Genomic DNA, 18,774 nt, shown 5'->3' with positions numbered 1-18,774 from the left:
AATATCACAGGGTGGGAAACTCAGAGTTGAAGGGTTTAGAACATAGTAATAGATATAAAGCAAGATTGAAGTTTTAGGGCAGAGGCTGGTTCTCCTTCTCCTTCTCCTTCTCCTTCTCCTTCTCCTTCTCCTTCTCCTTCTCCTTCTCCACCTTCTTCTCCATGGGTTTGGGTGGTTTTGTGTAATTGGATAAAAAAGTCCACATTATGAGCCACAGGTGGCTGATTATTGGGTTAAAAGTAAAAATAATTTATGTGTAATTTCTTAATTGGACAGTTTATCCTTAAAAGACCTTGTGGAGAGAGAGAGATGGGGCTCCATTTTTAGTTTGTTAGAGTGAAGTGCTGTAGGACCCAGGTTTTGTGAGACTGTGACAGATAAGAACAAATAAACATCTGAGTCCCAACAAGAAATGATGTCTCACACACTTAATCCCAACCCTGGCAAAAAGAAGTTAAGACTCGACAAAATCCCATTTTTCTTGCTTTCCCATGGGCTCCATGAGGAACTGGGGGTGCCTAGAGTGGTGGCAGTGCTCTGCTGGCACAGAGTGAGCAGTGCCTTCCCACCAGAGCTTTCCTGGGTGCTGGAGCTCACCCTAGGTCAAGGGTGGCTCCGTGTGGTGGAAAAATCTCTCCTCCAACCCGTGCCTTCAAAGAAAGGCTCAGCAGTCTCTGTTGTTTGGTCTCAAGGCAGTTTATTGTGAGTTATCTAAAAGATTTTCTCCTTGGGCTGCTGTGGTTTGCTCAGAGCTCAGGCAGAGGCACACACACACCCTGACATCCTCTCTGACCCCGACTGCTTCTTCTCTCCCCTCCAGGGCTGCTGCTGTCTTTTATATGGTACATTACGTGTGACATGGTTACAGTTTTTCCCAATGCCCATTACCTATATTAAATGGTGCTTTTCTATCTTTTATATGGTACATTACGTGTTACATGGTTACAGTTTTTCCCAATGCCTATTACCTATATTAAATTGTGCTTTTCTATCTTTTATATGGTACATTACGTGTTACATGGTTACAGTTTTTCCCAATGCCCATTACCTATATTAAATGGTGCTTTTCTATCTTTTATATGGTACATTATGTGTGACATGGTTACAGTTTTCCCCAATGCCTATTACCTATATTAAATGGTGCTTTTCTATCTTTTATATGGCACATTACGTGTTACATGGTTACAGTTTTCCCCAATGCCCATTACCTATATTGAATGGAGCTTTTCTACTCTAAACCAATCTGTGAGTGCCAACATCACCAAGAACATGGAGGTAAGGAAGAAGAAAGAGGGAGGACAGGGCAGGCCCAAATCCCTCCATCCTAATACTTCTGACCCCCATGTACAAAACTAAAACCCCCTGTACAGCACTCAAAAATTCTTCCCTCTACTTTGTGACTACTTCTACTCTAATATCTAAACATTTGTGACTTCTTGTTCTTCCTGCAAGGTTGGTAAATTGTTCCATGGTTCAAATCCCAAATCACAGCTGTTTCCAGCTGCCTGCCAGGGTCTCAAATGCTTCTGACCTGGACCTGGAACATCCAAAAATGTCTGAGGGACATTTTGAGTTCCAACACCTGGGAACACACTCTGCCATTGCTTCCTTTCCAGCCCACGCTGGAGATCAACCACCACGCTGGGAAATCCCTGGACAGCTTCTGCAAGTGGCAGAAATCCATCGTCAACAGGAACGGCAACGGGAACGCCATCCCGGAGAACGGCATCGCCAACCACGACACCGCCGTGCTGATCACCAGGTGAGCCCTGTCCCCTGGGCTGGCAGCTCTCCTGGCTCCAAGCTCGTCCAAGGCTTCCCGAGTCTCCATGGGTGCAGATTATTGAATTCAGATTATCACCCTCCAGGTCAGCCTATCACCCTGCACGCCGGTCTGTTATCAATCTCCAGTTAGTCTGTTATCAATCTCCAGTTAGTCTGTTATCAATCTCCAATTCAGTCTGTTATCAATCTCCAGTTCAGTCTGGTATCAATCTCCATCCCAGTTTGTTATCACCCTCCAGTTCTCTCTCAGTCTTTGCTGGGATGGATGGATGATGGATGGATGGATGGATGGATGGATGGATGGATGGATGGATGGATGGAAGGATGGATGGATGGATGGATGGATGATGGATGGAAGGATGGATGGATGGATGGATGGATGATGGATGGATGATGGATGGATGGATGGATGGATGGATGGATGGATGGATGGATGGATGATGGATGGATGGATGGATGGATGGATGGATGGATGGATGATGGATGGATGGATGGATGGATGGATGGATGGATGGATGGATGGATGATGGATGGATGGATGGATGGATGGATGGATGGATGGATGATGGTCAGAAGGAAGGAGGACACACAGAGGATGACAGGGACAATGGAAGGAATGGCAGAGCAGCTGGAAGGCCAGTGGATGCTGCAGGGATGGAGGGCACAGGGAGTGCTGAGCTCCCCAGGTGCTGTGCCCAGGTTTGTCCCTCCAGTCCCCACAAATCCCTGCTTGGACAGAGATAAAACTGGGAGAGGCCAAAGGCAAACCCAACATTATTTTGTGCCTTTTCCCCCTCTCCCGTGGAGAGGAAGAAAGTCAGGAAATGGAAGTGCTGGCGGGGGGAGCCTCCAGGCGGGAGCTGCTTCCTTTTTCCATGTGCTGCTCCCTGCCCCAGCCCCAGCACGAGCCTGGATCACCCCACGGATGAGACCCCACAGAGGAGCGACAAAAGGACCCCTCAACCCCAGATCTTCCCCCTCCCGAGGGGGCTGCAGCTTTTTCCTGTCCTCCCTCCACACGTTTGGGATGCAAACGCCGGTTCCGAGCTCTCCATCCTCCCTCCAGATGTTGGAGCCAGCCCGGAGCCGCTCGCTGAGCCTGGATAACGCCCGGCATCCGGCCCCAGAAATTCCCGGTGTCCCGATAAGATCTTGCTGAGCTCGGGGCTTTTTTTTTCTCCTGCGGGGACGAGGCAAAGCAGAGCCTCCGAAGGCTTTAAAGGCATTCGCTCAAAACAAAGCAACGAATGTTTTGTGCTCTGCTCGGTTTCCTGCCGAGAGGAGGGGAGAGGTTTGGGCACTTCCAGGGAGCGCCAGGGGGCGAAGGGACAGGAGCCATCCCCGGGATGTGTCGCACTTAACCCTTCGTGTGCTGACGCTTCTCACCGCCCACCCTCATCCCCGGGGGTCAGTGGGGGGAGCGGTGCCAGAGGGTCCTGCCCAGTGTCCCCAAACCCGCTGTGGGGTCACAATCCTCAACCCTCACCCCATGGGTGACCCCAAACCCACTCTGGGGTCACAATCCTCCACTCCCACCCCAAGGGTGTCCCCAGATCCGCTCTGTCACAATTCTCAGTCCTGCCCACCCTGTGGGTATCCCCAGACCCGCTCTGGGGTCACATTCCTCAACCCTCACCCCAAGGGTGTCCCCAAACCCGCTGTGGGGTCACAATCCACATTCCTGCCCAGTGTCCCCAAACCACTCTGGGGTCACAATCCTCGGTCCTGCCCAGTGTCCCCAGGCCTGCTGTGGGGTCACAATCCTCACCCCATGGGTGACCCCAAACCCATGGGGTCTGGGGTCACAATCCTCATTCCTGCCCACCCCATGAGTGTCCCCCAACTGGCTCTGGGGTCACAATCCTCGGTCCTGCCCACCCTGTGGGTGTTCCCAAACCTGCTCTGGGGTCATAGTCCTCAACCCTCACCCCATGGGTGTCCCCAAACCATCTCTGGGGTTACAATCCCCAACCCTCATCCAATGGGTGTCCCTAAATCTGCTCTGGGGTCGCAATCCTCAGTCCTGCCCACCCTGTGGGTGTCCCCAAACCCACTCTGGGGTCACAATCCTCGGCCCTGCCCACCCTGTGGGTGTCCCCAAACCCTCTCTGGGGTCACAATCCTCATTCCTGCCCACCCCATGAGTGAACCCAGACTGGCTCTGGGGTCACAATCCTCGGTCCTGCCTGCCCCATGGGTGTCCCCAAACCCGCTGTGGGGTCACAATCCTTGGTGCAACCCCAACCTGGCTCTGGGGTGGCCCAGCCCAGCCCAGCTGCCCCTGGTCACTCAGCTGACCCCACCCTACCCAGCTCTCAGCCTGGCCCCTTTCAGCCCAGATTTTCAAAGCCCAAATGTTTATCTTTGAAAGGAAATGAGAATATTCCCTCTCTAACCCAAACTGGTGTTCTTTGGAGCTGCCACCTCTTCCCATTTTGAGGATGCTGCATTTCCATCTGGAGGTTTTTGCTCTCCTTTTTTTACCTTTCCTTGTACCCAGCTAATGATGTGCAAACAGAGAATTCCTTCATGCAATGGCTGGAAGTCGAGGCCAGGAGCAGAGGGAAGAGTCACCTTGAATCAACTCAGACTGGATTTGTTTGGAAAATTCTCAGTAAAAAACTGAACTAGAAAAAAAATAGATATAAAAAAAATCACTTGAGTGTTTTCATGAAACCACAGTGGGGTTTGAAACAGAACATGTTTTCAAACTGAAGTGTTTATTTTTATTTTGTTTTTCATCAGAATTTCATATCCCCCGTCCCTGGCAGTGTCCAAAGCTAGGCTGGACAGGGTTTGGAGCACGCTGGGGTAGTGGAAGGTGTCCCTGCCATGGCAGGGGGTGGAATGAGATGATTTTTAAAGTCTTTTCCAACCCAAGCCATGCTGGCATTCTGTGTTTCTCTGTTGGATTGATACAATTTCCTGCAAGAGACCTGAGCTGACAGAGCAGAGGTTGGCCCTGTCCTCTTCCCTCTGTGCCCGATGTCTCCCAGGAGTGCTGGGGAGCAGAGCAGGACCCACCCAAACCCAAAGAGCTCCAGGTCTGGAATAACCTTGTCCTTGCTGATTTATGGAATCATTAAGGTTGGAAAAAGGCCTCCAGGATCATCAATTCCAACCTTTGACTAAATTCCCTTGCCCACTAAACCACATCCTGAAGTGCCACATCTGCTTATGTTTTTAACACCTCCAGGAGTGGTGACTCCACCACTGCCCTGAGCAGCCTGTTCCAATGCCTGATAATCCTTTCCATGAAGAAATTTTCCCTAAAATCTGATCTAAACCTCCCCTGGCACAACTTGAGGCTGTTTTCTCTCCTGTCCCTGTTCCCTGGAGCAGAGCCTGACCCCCCCGGCTGTCCCCTCCTGTCAGGAGCTGTGCAGAGCCACAAGGTCCCCCCCGAGCCTCCTTTTCTCCAGGCTGAGCCTCTTTCCCAGCTCCCTCAGGTGCTCCTGGGGCTCCAGACCCTTCCCCAGCTCCATTCCCTTCCCTGCTCATGCTCTACCACCACATTTCATCAAAACCAAACCTCTGACCTGGCTCAGCTCTGTCACTAAAACTCAACGAATCTCAGCCTGGGCAAAGTGAGTGTTGTCCTCACTGTCACCATTGCTATCTTCATCCCAGAATATTTCATGGGCTGGTTTGGAGTGGTTTGGTTGTGAACACATGGGTGAAATGAAAACCACCAAAACCAAGAATGTCCTTAACGTCATCGCCTTCTCTCCTTGCAGGTACGACATTTGCATCTACAAGAACAAGCCCTGTGGCACCCTGGGTGAGTGGAAATCTGACCCCCCCTCAGCAGCCCCCAGCAGCAGAGAGAGCTTTGGCAGTGTGATGAGGGTGGGCTGTGCCATCCCCCTTCCCACCTGTGCCTTTCCACCTGTTCCATCCATGTCCACCTGTGCCATTCCCATCCCAACTGTGCCATTTCCTTTCCAGCTGTGCCATCCCCATCCCAGCTCTTCCATTCCCCTTTCCCAGCTGTGCCATCCCATCCCACCCGTGCCATTCCTTTCCCAGCTGTTCCATTCCCCTTTCCACCTGTGCCATCCCCTTTCCACCTGTGCTACCCCCTTTCCATTTGTGCCAGTCCCATCCCATCTGTTCCATTCCTCTTTCCCACCTGTGCCATCCCCATTCCCACCTGTGCCATCCCTTTCCCAGCTGTTCCATTCCCCTTTCCCAGCTGTGCTATTCCCCTTTCCAGTTGTGCCATTCCCATCCGAACTGTTCCATTCCCCTTTCCCAGCTGTGCTATTCCCCTTTCCCACTTGTGCAATCCCTTTCCAGTTGTGCCATCCCTTTCCAGCTGTTCCATCCCTATCCCAGCTGTTCCATTCCCCTTTCCCAGCTGTTCCATTCCCCTTTCCCAGCTGTTCCATCCCTTCCCAGTGAAGGTGCAGCTCCTGCCCCAGCCCAGCAGCAGGGCCAGGACCAGCCCAGCGCTTTCCAGCCCCCTGTCCCTCTGTGAACACTAAACCAGCAGCCCTGATCTCGGCTGGACTCTGGACCTCCTCTGTTCCACCCCTGGGCCAGCTCCAGCCTGGTGATTAAGAGCCACTCTCATTTTGGGCTTGTCCATGGCCTGCTGGAGTTCCTGGCTGGGCAGGGAGAAATCCAGTATTTTTGTGATGGCTGCAAAGGGAGTTTTTATTGTCACAGCCAGGCCCCGCAGCCTTGCAGCTCCTCCTTTGTCTCACCCAGGTCTGGACTGGGCAGGCAGGGAGGGATTTCTGCTCTGCATCACTGTGGGGAGAGCTGGTGGATCTCTGACTGGCTGCTGAGGCTGGACGTGCTGGGATGGCTCAAATCATTCTCCTGGCACAGCCAGGCCCCGCCCTGGCCCAGTGCAGAGGGAATTTGCTGTCACAATTCACAGGGAATTACAGCATCACCCAGTCCCCCACACGAGTCATGCTGGATTGCTGGTGGGTGCCAGGCAGAACCAAGGTTGGATCCTGGCTTGCTCAGCTCTCCCTGGGCAGCTTTGGATGCTCCAGAGCTGGTGCAGCCAGCTGAGATTCCCCACTAGGGCTGTGCCAAGGATTGCTCCCCTTTGCACCATTTGGATACAAAATTCAGAGGATTTTTGGCATTTCTGAGCCTGTCACTGTTAATTTACCATCAGTGCTCAGTGACCATGTCCCCTAAGAGCCACGAGTCCATCCCAACGCCCAGTGCAGTGGTGAGAAGGAGCTGCTCAGTGTTACAGAGCATGAAACACATCAGGAGATCCCCAAACACGACCCCTCAGCCACGCTGTGGTGGCCCTGTGTGACAGCTCTGTCCCCTCCCCAGGCCTGGCCCCCGTGGGTGGGATGTGTGAGCGGGAGAGGAGCTGCAGCATCAACGAGGACATCGGGCTGGCCACGGCCTTCACCATCGCCCACGAGATCGGCCACACGTGAGTGCAGCACCCGAGAGCCCCCAGCAGCTCCTGCTGCTCGTCCCTGCCACCAAGGGCTTGGTATAGATACATCTAATGTATAATATTGGCTTCTAAATATTTCATCCAAATATTAAAGTGGGTTCTGTATGTGTGGTGTTAAAGTAACTTTGTTATAAAGATATAGTTTATTATTTCTGTTGTTAATTAAGCTTAGTGAAATAGCTGATATATATATATATATATATATATATATATATATATATATATAAAATGCCTGCTGGGATGGGATAACATCCAATAAAAATATAACGAGGACACCTGTACAGATCTGCCAACCATCAGCACTCACTGACTGAAGACAATGAGCACCAAGGCCCAAAAACAAGGTGATAAATAAAGGACTAAAACCATAACCAAGGAATGTGCATGCTCTAAAAAGGCAGACCCAAGGAGGAGCCAGGCTAAGCAGTTCTTGGAATATGTAAACCAGTTTGGGGGAAAAGCTTACTATGCATAAGGATCTATGAATATGCAACAGGGTGATGTAAAGGAAAAGGTATTTAAGGGGTGTCCCCAAAGGTAATGGTGTGCTCTTGGCTGAATGCCAAGATACATCCCATAATTTTTGCTTTACTTGTCTTTGTCTACTACTGTCCTTTATTAAACTTCTTAAATTGTCACAGGAGAGTGAAAGTGTTTTTCACAGCCTGAAAACCCTTCCTTTATTAAACTTTTTAGACTTTCACAGGAGAGTGAAGGTGTTTTTCTCAGCCTGAAAACCCTTCATGTGGACCATCCACGCCTGTCCAAACCCAGCTGGATGAATTTTCCCAATAACTGGGGCTTAGGGGAAAAGAAAAATCTGCAAACTTGATTTCCTTCTTGAGAAATATTTATTCCAGTTCATAAAGGAAGTTAAGTTTGTCATTAGACTGTCAATCATAAGACATATTAATGATCTAGCACAAGGCACTTAAATAAGTGAAAAAAATCAGTTAAAACAGTTTGGGTGTTCTCGAGAGCGATTGTTAAATTGCACAAAGCATTAGCTGGAGCAGCTTTTTTAAGAAACGAAGGAGAAAGCCAATTTGCCCAAGTGTGTGTGCGTGCTCTGGTGGTTTCCAGGTTCGGCATGAACCACGACGGGGTCGGCAACAGCTGCGGCTCGCGGGGGCAGGAGACGGCCAAGCTGATGGCTGCTCACATCACCATGAAGACCAACCCCTTCGTGTGGTCCACCTGCAGCAGGGACTACATCACCAGCTTCCTGGAGTAAGGAGCGCTCCCCTCCCCGCCCCTGCTCCAGCCTCCCCCGACCCTTCTGAGCAGGGGGAAAGCCAAAGCGGAGCCCCAGCCCCACAGAACCTTCTGTCCTCTCTGCCAGGGTCACGTTCTTTCCTTCCTCTAGAATTCCTCGTGTTTTTCCTGCCTGTTCAACATCTAAAACCATTTGGGTTGTGGCTGGGAGAGCTTTATATTAATTACATTACATTACTATATTATATTATATTATATTATATTATATTATATTATATTATATTATATTATATTACATTACATTACATTACATTATATTACATTATATTATATTATATTATATTATATTATATTATATTATATTATATTATATTATATTATATTATATTTTGATAGATATTAGATATATTGTAAAATATATATTATATATTACATATTTTATAATGGTATTATATTATATATATTATACTATATATAGTATATGTACACTATAGCATATGCATAGTAAATATATAGTATAGTATATAATATAATATATATTATATAATGCCATATATATTCTAATTATACTACATTATATATATTATATAGTTATTTGTAAATATATTAATATATTTAATTATAAATAAATATATAAAATATATAAAAATAACTATATTTATTTATATAAATTATAAATACACATTATAAAAATTATATATAATAAATAAATTTATATAATATTAATATATTTATATAGTTATTTATTGTTATAAATACACAAATGTTTACAAATAATATACTATATATAATATAGTATAATATAATATAGTATAATATAATATAGTAGAATGGAATAGAATAGAATAGAATAGATTTAGAAATAATGATATTTATATACTTATAATCTATTAATAATTATAATTTTTTTTTTGTTTATTTATTATTCCCACATCCAGAAACTTCACAAATAGATCAGTCCCCCCTGGGGGCATTTGGCAGGTTCTGAAGTCCAGCCAGGAACTGCAGAGCAGGGTTGCTGTGCTGGGGACTGGGCTGGGTTTGTGTGGTGCAGGTGCTTTCTCCAGGCTGTGAGGAGGAGTTTTCTGTGTCAATGAGCAAAGCAGGGCAAAGATTTTGTGTTTCTTTTTCTTACAAAGCACTTTTAGGATTCGGGAGAAGGGGCAGGGAAAGGGGGATGGATGCAAACTATAAAAAAGCAATTTAAATTGGATATTAGGAGGAATTTCTTTGTTGTGAGGGTGGGCAGGCCCTGGCACAGGGTGCCCAGAGCAGCTGTGGCTGCCCCTGGATCCCTGGCAGTGCCCAAGGCCAGGTTGGACAGGGCTGGGAGCAGCCTGGGACAGTGGGAGGTGTCCCTGCCATGGAATAAGATGATTTTTTAGGTCCCTCCCTATTGGTTTCTTGGTCTTATTTTGAGCTTTCCCTAATGGGGGAATCCCTCTTGGAGTAGTTTTGTGTTAGGGATGAGAAACACATTGGACTTCTTTGGTTTTTAGCTTCTTGTTTATTGTTATCTTCTCAAAACTTTAGTATCTCGTTTGCACTAGACTTTGTATGTAGGAAAATAGTACAAAAATGGCCTTTGATATATAGTTTTAAGGCCTTTTAATGTTAAATTAAACTAAACTACTTAGAAATGATACTTAGGTTATTTTATTTTTTAACTTAGTAACTGATTCTTTGAAGCTCATAATGTGGAATTTTTAGTCTAATTACAAAATACCACCCAAACCCATGAAGAGGAAGGAAGAAGAAGGTGAAAAAGAACAACTTGCTTTTGCTTTAAAACCTCTGTTTTGTTCCATATTTATTTTTATATTCTAAAACGTTAAACTCTAAGTTTTCTACTTTGTGATATTACACACTTTTAATTAACTACACACTTGTAATTTTAGTGCTATTAATTAATTTTGGAAGTCTTCTCTATAGCCTTAGGTCAAATGTTATGGCTTTTTGCGAGTCTGTGCTTTTTAGCTCAGAAACTTTTAAATTTTCTGCATCCAGGATTCCAACACCTCCCAACCCAAACCATTCCATGATTTAAGCTCCTGAATCCAGCATTTGGAGGCTGTCACCACGCCTGAATCAAACCCTTGAGCAAGGTTCTGCCAGCCCCTGGCTTTCCATCCCAAAGCCATCCAATGGGATCCATTTTGGTGAGGTTTTTTTTTGTAGGACTTTCCATCCCAAAGCCATCCATCAAAATCCATTTTGGTGAGGTTTATTTTGTAGGACTTTCCATCCCAAAGCCATCCAATGGGATCCATTTTCATGAGGTTTTTTGTAGGACTTTGCATCCCAAAGCCATGCATCAAAATCCATTTTCGTGAGGATTTTTGTAGGACTTTCCGTTCCAAAACCATCCATCAGGATCCATTTTGGTGAGGTTTTTTTGTAGGACAACGGCACTTCCTAAAGGAAGGACTGGGCAGGGCTTGAGGGATGACTGGAAGCAGCACAAGTGTGGGGTCAGCATGGAGGGAAGCCCCCAGAGAGTGTTGTCTTGGTTTGAAAAGACAGAAGTCTGTGAAGGAAGGCAAAAGCCTTCTGTGAAATGGAAAAGGCAAACCCGCTCCCTCCGAATTACCACAATTTTAAAAAAGGCTCTCAGGCAAAGATATGGGAATGGGAATAACAGTTCTTTACTAGGAGAAAAACTAAATAAAAATAATTTTAAAAATGTAATTAGTACAAACGAAACTAGTGATGGAGTGAGAAAGCTGACAGCCTGAGGAGTCAGGGTGTTGGTAGCAGTCCAGTTAAATGGTGGTTGCTCCTCCTGGAGGGGCAGATGAAATGCTGCTGAAGTGGTGAACTCTAGAAGGGTGGAGTTTTCTCTGAAGGTCTGGTGATGGAGTAGATGGGCCTGGTCTTTCTCTGGGAATCCAGTAGAGAAGAGAGCTGCTCCTCTGGGAATCCAGCAAAGGGGGCTGCCCAGTGTCCCAAAAAAGTGCTGATTTTATGTAGGCAGGAATGCTTGGCTCCTCCCTCTGGGTGGAGCATCTCACAATGGGATGATGGAACTCTACCGGTCATGCAGGGAGTCATTAATGGCCCATTAACAGAAGATCTCTCCCCAAGGGAGACATTGTTCTTGGAAGAGATAAGAAAACTGCCCCACCTCCAACAGATGGCAATAGAATACATGCTGATCTTACAAGCCAGGACAAGTGTGAGCAGCAGAGCTCAGCTTCTGGAAGGCAGCAAGAGGAGCAGACATGGCTCCTCCCCAAGGGGCTCCCTCTGTCCTGCCACCAAACCTCGTGGCTCAGCAGCAAATCCCACATCTGGCAGCTGTGGCTTGGCCAAATCCCACATCTGGCAGCTGTGGCTTGGCCACAGCCTGGCCTGGTGCCCGCTGGCCGTGCAGGCAGCGAGGCACGTGGCACAGCCTCGTCCTCTGCTGACCCCAAGCTCCTGGCAGGGCTGGAGGAGGATGGAGAGTTCATCCCCTTTCCTCGTGGTCTGTGGTGGCCACTCCAGGCTCCAGGAGCCTCCAGTGGGATGTGGTGTGTGCAGGATTTGGGGCTGGGGGTGATGACAGCGGATTTGATTTAGGGGGTGCTCAGAGAGCAGTGAGGAAAGGGGAGGGAAAGGCATTTCTGGCAGAATTTGGATGTTCCTACAAAGGTCTGGCAAGCAGGAGGTCAGGCTTGGAGGGGAGGCTGGGGCTTCACAGCAGGTGGGGGAGCAGCCCCTCTGCCCACCCAGTGCCCACCTGAGGGTGCTGGGCACACCACGGGGACTGCCAGGGGCTGGCAACAGCCTGGAGAGCAGCTGGAGCTGTGCCAGGGCTTGGCATGGAGCTCAGGGAAAGGTTCTTCCCCCCAAGGGTGCTGGCACTGCCCAGGCTCCCCAGGGAATGGTCCCGGCCCCGAGGCTGCCAGAGCTGCAGGAGCGTTTGGACAGCGCTCTCAGGGCTGGGCAGGGTGGGGCTGTTGGGGGGTCTGGGCAGGGGACTGATGATCCCTGGGGGTCTCTCCAAACTCAGGATATTCCATGATCTATGAACCCTCAGATCAACACTTCCAGAGTGACCTTGGAACCAGGATGTGTTTCCCAGCCTGGGAAGGATTTCAGAGCACTTTCTCTCACCCAGAGCAGACCCAGATTTATCCCCTCAGCAGAGCCGCCAGCGGCAGCGGCTGATCCCTCCCCTCCTGAGCTCTCTCTCCCCTCACCCTTTCTCAGCTCTGATTGTCCCTCTGTGCTTTCAGCTCGGGGATGGGATTGTGCCTGAACAACGCTCCTCCCAAGCAAGATTTCATCTACCCCACGGTGGCCCCGGGCCAGGCCTACGACGCCGACGAGCAGTGCCGCTTCCAGTACGGAGTCAAATCCCGCCAGTGTAAATACGGGGTAGAGAGCCTTCCTGCTTTACTATCGGTTCCAGGGCTGGAGGAGGGGGCATGTGGGGGAGGAAGGGTCCATGGGGCTGTCCCCGCTGCCCACATCTGCCATTGTCGCCGTTAGAAATGAAGGGATGGGACTAGTTTCAAGCTAAGAGCGATTTGTTGCTCAGATGAACATCGGTGTCAGAGGCCTGAGATTTCAGAGGAGCAGGCAGTTGGTCATAGCTCAAAGTCACAAGTTTCTTTGTTACAAGGCAATATAGAACTTCCTAAACCAACAGACAGTTGCCACAGCGTTTATTTTGCTTTTCTAACCTATCATCTTCACCTACTTCTACTGCACTGTGAATATTTTTGCCCAATGGCTTCTGTCTCACTCGCACACATATATATTATAACTTTTGTTCTATACAACCACACCCTTATAAACCCTTCACCATCTTATCAATACAGTTTCCTACCTTATAAATGCTTCATCATCTTATCAACATGTTATCCTACATTATAAACGCTTCACCACCTTATCAATACAGTTTCCTATATTATAAATGCTTCACCACCTTATCAATACAGTTTCCTACATTATAAACCCTTCCCCATATTACCAATGCAGTTTCTCACTTACTTAAAGCATATTCTTACTTACAACTATAGGAACATAAGTTTATGATTTTTCTGCTTAATATCTGTGTATTTTATTTTTACATCAATCCCAGCTTCTTCCAGAGCTGTAGATCAAACCCTCCTGTGTCTGTGGAAGTTTAATTTATAAACCCTTCACCATCTACATTATAACATATACATCTACTACATTATAAACCTTTCACCATCTTCTCAATACAGTTTCCTATATTACAAACCCTTCACCATCTTACCTATACAGTTTCCCACCTCATTAGAGCATATTCTTACTTACAACTATAGGAACATAAGTTCATGATTTTTCTGCTTAATATCTGTGTATTGTATTTGTACATCAATCCCAGCTTCTTCCAAAGCTGCAGATCAAATCCCTCAGTGTCTGTGGAAGTTTCTGTTTTTCTGATTCCCACACATCACTGTGCTGCTCCAAACCAGGGGCACTGGTGAGCTCCTGGTGAGCTCCATGCTGTGCTTCCCTGGCAGAGCACACAGGAGGGGATGTCCCATCAATAAGTATTGATCCCAGCTCAGTTTGGGTCAGATTAATCCCATGGCAAGAAATTTCTTGCCTCTTCCTTGGCTGCTGCAGGTCCTGCCCATCCAGGCTCCCCTCTCTTTGTACAAAGATATATTTTCCATAATCCTCTCTATAAATCATTGTGCTGCTCATATAAACTCAGGCAGAGAAAAGTCTTTGTCCCAGGTGAGGTGAGGGATGTGCTGGATGTTGCTGCCCACCTCAACCCCCCCTCCCACCACCTCACTGCCATCCCCTCGTCTTTGAGCCCAGGAAAACCCTGAAAGGGGGAGCAGGCAGAAAACTCAGGAAATGAGAGTTTAGGGGTTGCCTTGCTGAAGTCCAGCCTGGGGGATAGAGTGCCACAGGAGCTGGGAAGGGCCTGGACTTCCTGATTTCACTTTTGGGTGGGTGCTGGGACAGCCAAGGGAAGATTTTTTTGTTTGCTGGAGCTCTGAGAGGTCAGAATGGGCTGAAGCTCAGGAAACCTTCTGGAAGGAGATCTGGAGTCCTCAGTGTCACCCAGTGCAGTGAGCAGACTAACCTTTGGTGGCCTTGGGGTGGCTGCAGCTGGCAGCACCTGGCAGGCTTTGATCTCTTGTTGTCCCCACCATGCTGAAGACACTCGATGTCCCCATGTCCCCGTGCCCTTGGTGCCTGCCAGGCATGACACTGCCCCTGGCACAAGAAAATCCTAATCTGGGTTTTGTTTCCTTGTCTCTCCCCTCCTCCCTGCCCCTGTGTCCCCCCCAAATCTCCCTCTCTGCAGGAAGTCTGCAGCGAGCTGTGGTGTCTGAGCAAAAGCAACCGCTGCATCACCAACAGCATCCCGGCAGCTGAGGGCACCATCTGCCAAACCAACACCATCGACAAGGGGGTAAGGCAGCCCTGGGCACTGCAGGGAGTTGGCAGGGAGGGGCTGCATCCCTTTTCCAAGAAAAAAACAGGATTATTGCTTGTGCTGGGGGTGTGGGGTTGGCTTAGGAGCACCCAGCAGCCTGTCCAGCCCTGAGCCCAGAGTGCAGAGCTGCCCTGGAGGGAGGCTGGGATGGGCCAAGGAGCCCAGAAATCACCCCAAAGTCCAGCTCAGAGCTCAGCTTGTGCTGTGCTGGAATACGGAATATGGAGTATGATGTATGGAATGTGGAATGTGGAATATGAAAATGTGGAATGTGGAATGTGGAATATGAAAATGTGGAATGTGGAATATGGAATGTGATATATGGAATGTGGAATGTGGAATATGGAGTATGATATATGGAATGTGGAAAGTGGAATATGGAATGTGGAATATGGAATGTGGAATATGGAATGTGATATATGGAATGTGGAATATGAAATGTGGAATGTGGAATATGAAACATGGAGTGTAATGTGTGGAATTGGACTATGGAATATGATATATAGAATATGGAATGTGATATATGGAATGTGGAATATGAAATGTGGAATACGGAATATGAAATATGGAATATGGGGTATAATGTGTGGAATGTGGAATATGGAATATGCTATATGAAATATGGAATGTGGAATATGGAATGTGATATATGGAATATGGAATATGAAATATGGAATATGGAGTGTGATGTGTGGAATGTGGAATATGAAATGTGGAATGTGGAATGTGGAATATGGAATATGGAATATGGAGTGTGATGTGTGGAATATGGAATATGATATATGGAATATGGAACGTGGAATGTGGAATATGAAATATGGAATATGGAGTGTAATGTGTGAAATGTGGAATATGGAATATGATATATGGAATGTGGAATATGGAATATGAAATATGGAATATGGAGTGTGATGTGTGGAATGTGGAATATGGAATATGCTATATGAAATATGGAATGTGGAATATGGAATATGGAGTGTGACATGTGGAATATGGAAAGTGGGATATGGAATATGGAAAGTGGAGTGTGGAATGTCCTTCCTCTAGAAAGTGCCATTGTCCTACAAAAAAACTCACCAAAATTTATCCCAATGGATTGCTTTGGGAATATGGAATGTGGAATATGGAGTGTGACATGTGGAATGTGGAATATGGAAAGTAGAATATAGAATGTGATATATGGAATGTGGAATATAGAATGTGGAATGTGAAAAGTGGGATGTGGAATATGGATTATGGAATGTGGAAAGTGGAATGTGGACTATGGAATGTGATATATGGAATATGGAATGTGGAAATTGGAATGTGGAAAGTGGAATGTGGAATATGGAATATGGAAAATGGAATGTGGAAAGTGGAATGTGGAATATGGAATATGGAAAATGGAATGTGGAATGTGAAAAGTGGAATATGGAATGCGATATACAGAATGTAGAATATGGAATGGGGAAAGTGGAATATGGAACATAGAATATGGACTATGGAAAATGGAATGTGGAATATGGAATGGGAAATCACTGCTCTAGCAAAGTCCTCCTTGGTGTCACCCCTGAGGCACAGCAAGGTGACCTCAAGCAGGTGTGGCAGCTCGGGTTCTGCTGCCCATCCCAGGACAGTTTCTGTCACTGACACTGAACCTGTTTAACATTTCCTGGATAACTTCAGACAGGGCAAGCTGCTCCTGAAAAGCAGCAAGTTTTCCATGGATAATTTCAGGAGGAATAGGATGTCATGGGATGCCATGTCCTTAAATGATCACCTTGTCCTCAGGTCTGCTGGGATCTCCTGGGATCTCCTGGCTGGTCGGAGAAAAGGGATTTTTTTTTTCCCTCCCCAGTTTTCCCAGATTTTTGCTTTCAGAGGAACTTGGGGAAAACTGGCTGCAATGAAACCTTGGCTTTTTACCCTCAGCTGGGAAGGGGGGGCAGGATTTTCCCTGACCATGAATTTTGCCTTGATTGCTTCACTCCCTTCTCCTCCTACATTCATTTTCCCAGTACAAAGGGAATGCACCGCTCAAACAAAGAGCCTTTGCAGACTGGGACAATGGAGAATCAGGGCTGGGACATTCCCCATTCCACCAGAAGACAAGTAATCCCCAAGAAACATTTCAGATACTTAGGAAGCTGGAGGAGCTGGTGTGCAGGGGAGACCATGGCTCTGATAAACCCACAATTTTTTTCATTTTAGTTCTGCAGGGAATTGGGGCAGAGAGGAGCAGGCAGTTCCTGGGGCTGCACATCCCTCCTGCTGCACACTCACAGGGACTGTGGCATTTTTCCCCTCCTAGTCATGGCTTTTTCCCACTTTTAAATATCCCTTTTCCCCCTACTTTGTGACTGCTTTTTATCCAAGCTTCTTCAAAAGCCCTGAGGGAAGGGAAATGAATCAGTCACAGCCCCCAGGATTCTGGCTCTCTTTGAAACCTCAGTTACCTCCCTGTGCTTATCCTTTTGGATCCTTGTTTTTTGGAAGTGATTTGATGGCCTTGGGTAGAATAATGTTTTTTATATTAAGAAGAATATACTTTTATATTAAGTTTCTGCACTGCCCCCAGCTGGAGCTCCTGGGGTGAGCCCCAGACCTCGGCCCTTGGCTGGAGAGATCTCCGTGGTCTTCCCTGGCTTCTCCCTTTGCCCTGGGGAGAGCAGACAGAAGGATCAGGGAATTTAAAGTACAAAATATTAAAGGAGAAAGAAAATTCCCATTCTCTGCCAGCCAGCGTGGGGGAAGGCTGAGCCAAGCTCTGCTGTGCCCACATCCCAAACCTTGGGGTATTTCCTCCTCTCAGATCCTTCTTTTTTACATTAATCAATCTCCAGTGGTTGTTATGGCTTCACCTGTCTTACCCCAAGAACGCACAGTGGCATTTTTTCCTCCTTTTCCCCACTTTTAATCATCCCTTTCCCCCAGCTTTGTAATTGTTTTTTAACCAGGGTTCCTCAGAGGGAAGGGAAGGGAAGGGAAGGGAAGGGAAGGGAAGGGAAGGGAAGGGAAGGGAAGGGAAGGGAAGGGAAGGGAAGGGAAGGGAAGGGAAGGGAAGGGAAGGGAAGGGAAGGGAAGGGAAGGGAAGGGAAGGGAAGGGAAGGGAAGGGAAGGGAAGGGAAGGGAAGGGAAGGGAAGGGAAGGGAAGGGAAGGGAAGGGAAGGGAAGGGAAGGGAAGGGAAGGGAAGGGAAGGGAAGGGAAGGGAAGGGAAGGGAAGGGAAGGGAAGGGAAGGTGCCCCCAGGATTTATTAGAGCTATTCCCAGGCTGTGGGAATATTGTGGAATATCTCCTCCACATGGGATCCCCCTTTGGAGAGGCGCTGGTGCTCCCAGGGCTCGTGAGCTGGGATTCCTGGGAAGCCACCATGCGTTTTTCCCAGCTGCCCAAGCAGAGTTGGCTCTGGAGGAGCAGGGAGAGGCTGTGCCAGCAGCTCCAGGGTGGGTTCCCAGTCTCTGGAAGGAGCACACAGAGCTTTCTTCCTTCCTGGGATTATCTCAGCCCCCAGGGCTCCGTGTCCGGCACCGCGCCCGGACAGCGGCTCTGGCACCGTCCCACCCTCCCATCGCTGCGGACTCCAGGGGGTGTGGGACACGTGCCAGGCCTGAGGGAAATATTTCATGGGCAAATTTCCATGAGCATCTGTCTCCCAGTAGGACGGGGACAGGCGGATTCTTTAAGGATCCTCAGCAAAACGATGACACAACAACGTTTCTATTATAATTTAAACTTTATTTGAACTCAAGCTCTTTGCTGATCTGGACATTTTGGACACATGAACCACAACCTGAGCTCCCAGTACAAACAAAACTCACTCTGTCCTGGCAGTGTCTCTGTCCATGTTCCCCAGAGATCCTGGCCCTGCCTGGCAGCAGCAGCTCCAATCCCAGATCACCTGGAACTCTGCTGAGGGCATTTATAAGATGTGAGGTGTG

General features: G+C 47.7%; 1 protein-coding gene across 1 annotated transcript in view; it reads left to right on the top strand.

Moving 5' to 3' along the window:
• The window catches only part of ADAMTS10 (ADAM metallopeptidase with thrombospondin type 1 motif 10), an 82,569-nt gene that overhangs the window by 36,529 nt on the left and 27,266 nt on the right, over window positions 1-18,774 (top strand). Inside the window, exons 7-12 of the mRNA XM_085562552.1 lie at window positions 1,617-1,762; window positions 5,523-5,566; window positions 7,093-7,198; window positions 8,309-8,455; window positions 12,661-12,802; window positions 14,724-14,831. Coding sequence (XP_085418678.1) covers window positions 1,617-1,762; window positions 5,523-5,566; window positions 7,093-7,198; window positions 8,309-8,455; window positions 12,661-12,802; window positions 14,724-14,831 — 693 coding nt within the window. The remainder of the gene's footprint in view (window positions 1-1,616; window positions 1,763-5,522; window positions 5,567-7,092; window positions 7,199-8,308; window positions 8,456-12,660; window positions 12,803-14,723; window positions 14,832-18,774) is intronic.

This window comes from Lonchura striata, chromosome 28 (assembly GCF_050655825.1).
Source record: "Lonchura striata isolate lonStrDom1 chromosome 28, ASM5065582v1, whole genome shotgun sequence".
Taxonomy (NCBI): Eukaryota; Metazoa; Chordata; class Aves; order Passeriformes; family Estrildidae; genus Lonchura; species Lonchura striata.
Note: the sequence above shows the minus strand (reverse complement) of the source record. Positions and strands in the feature narration are given on the sequence as shown.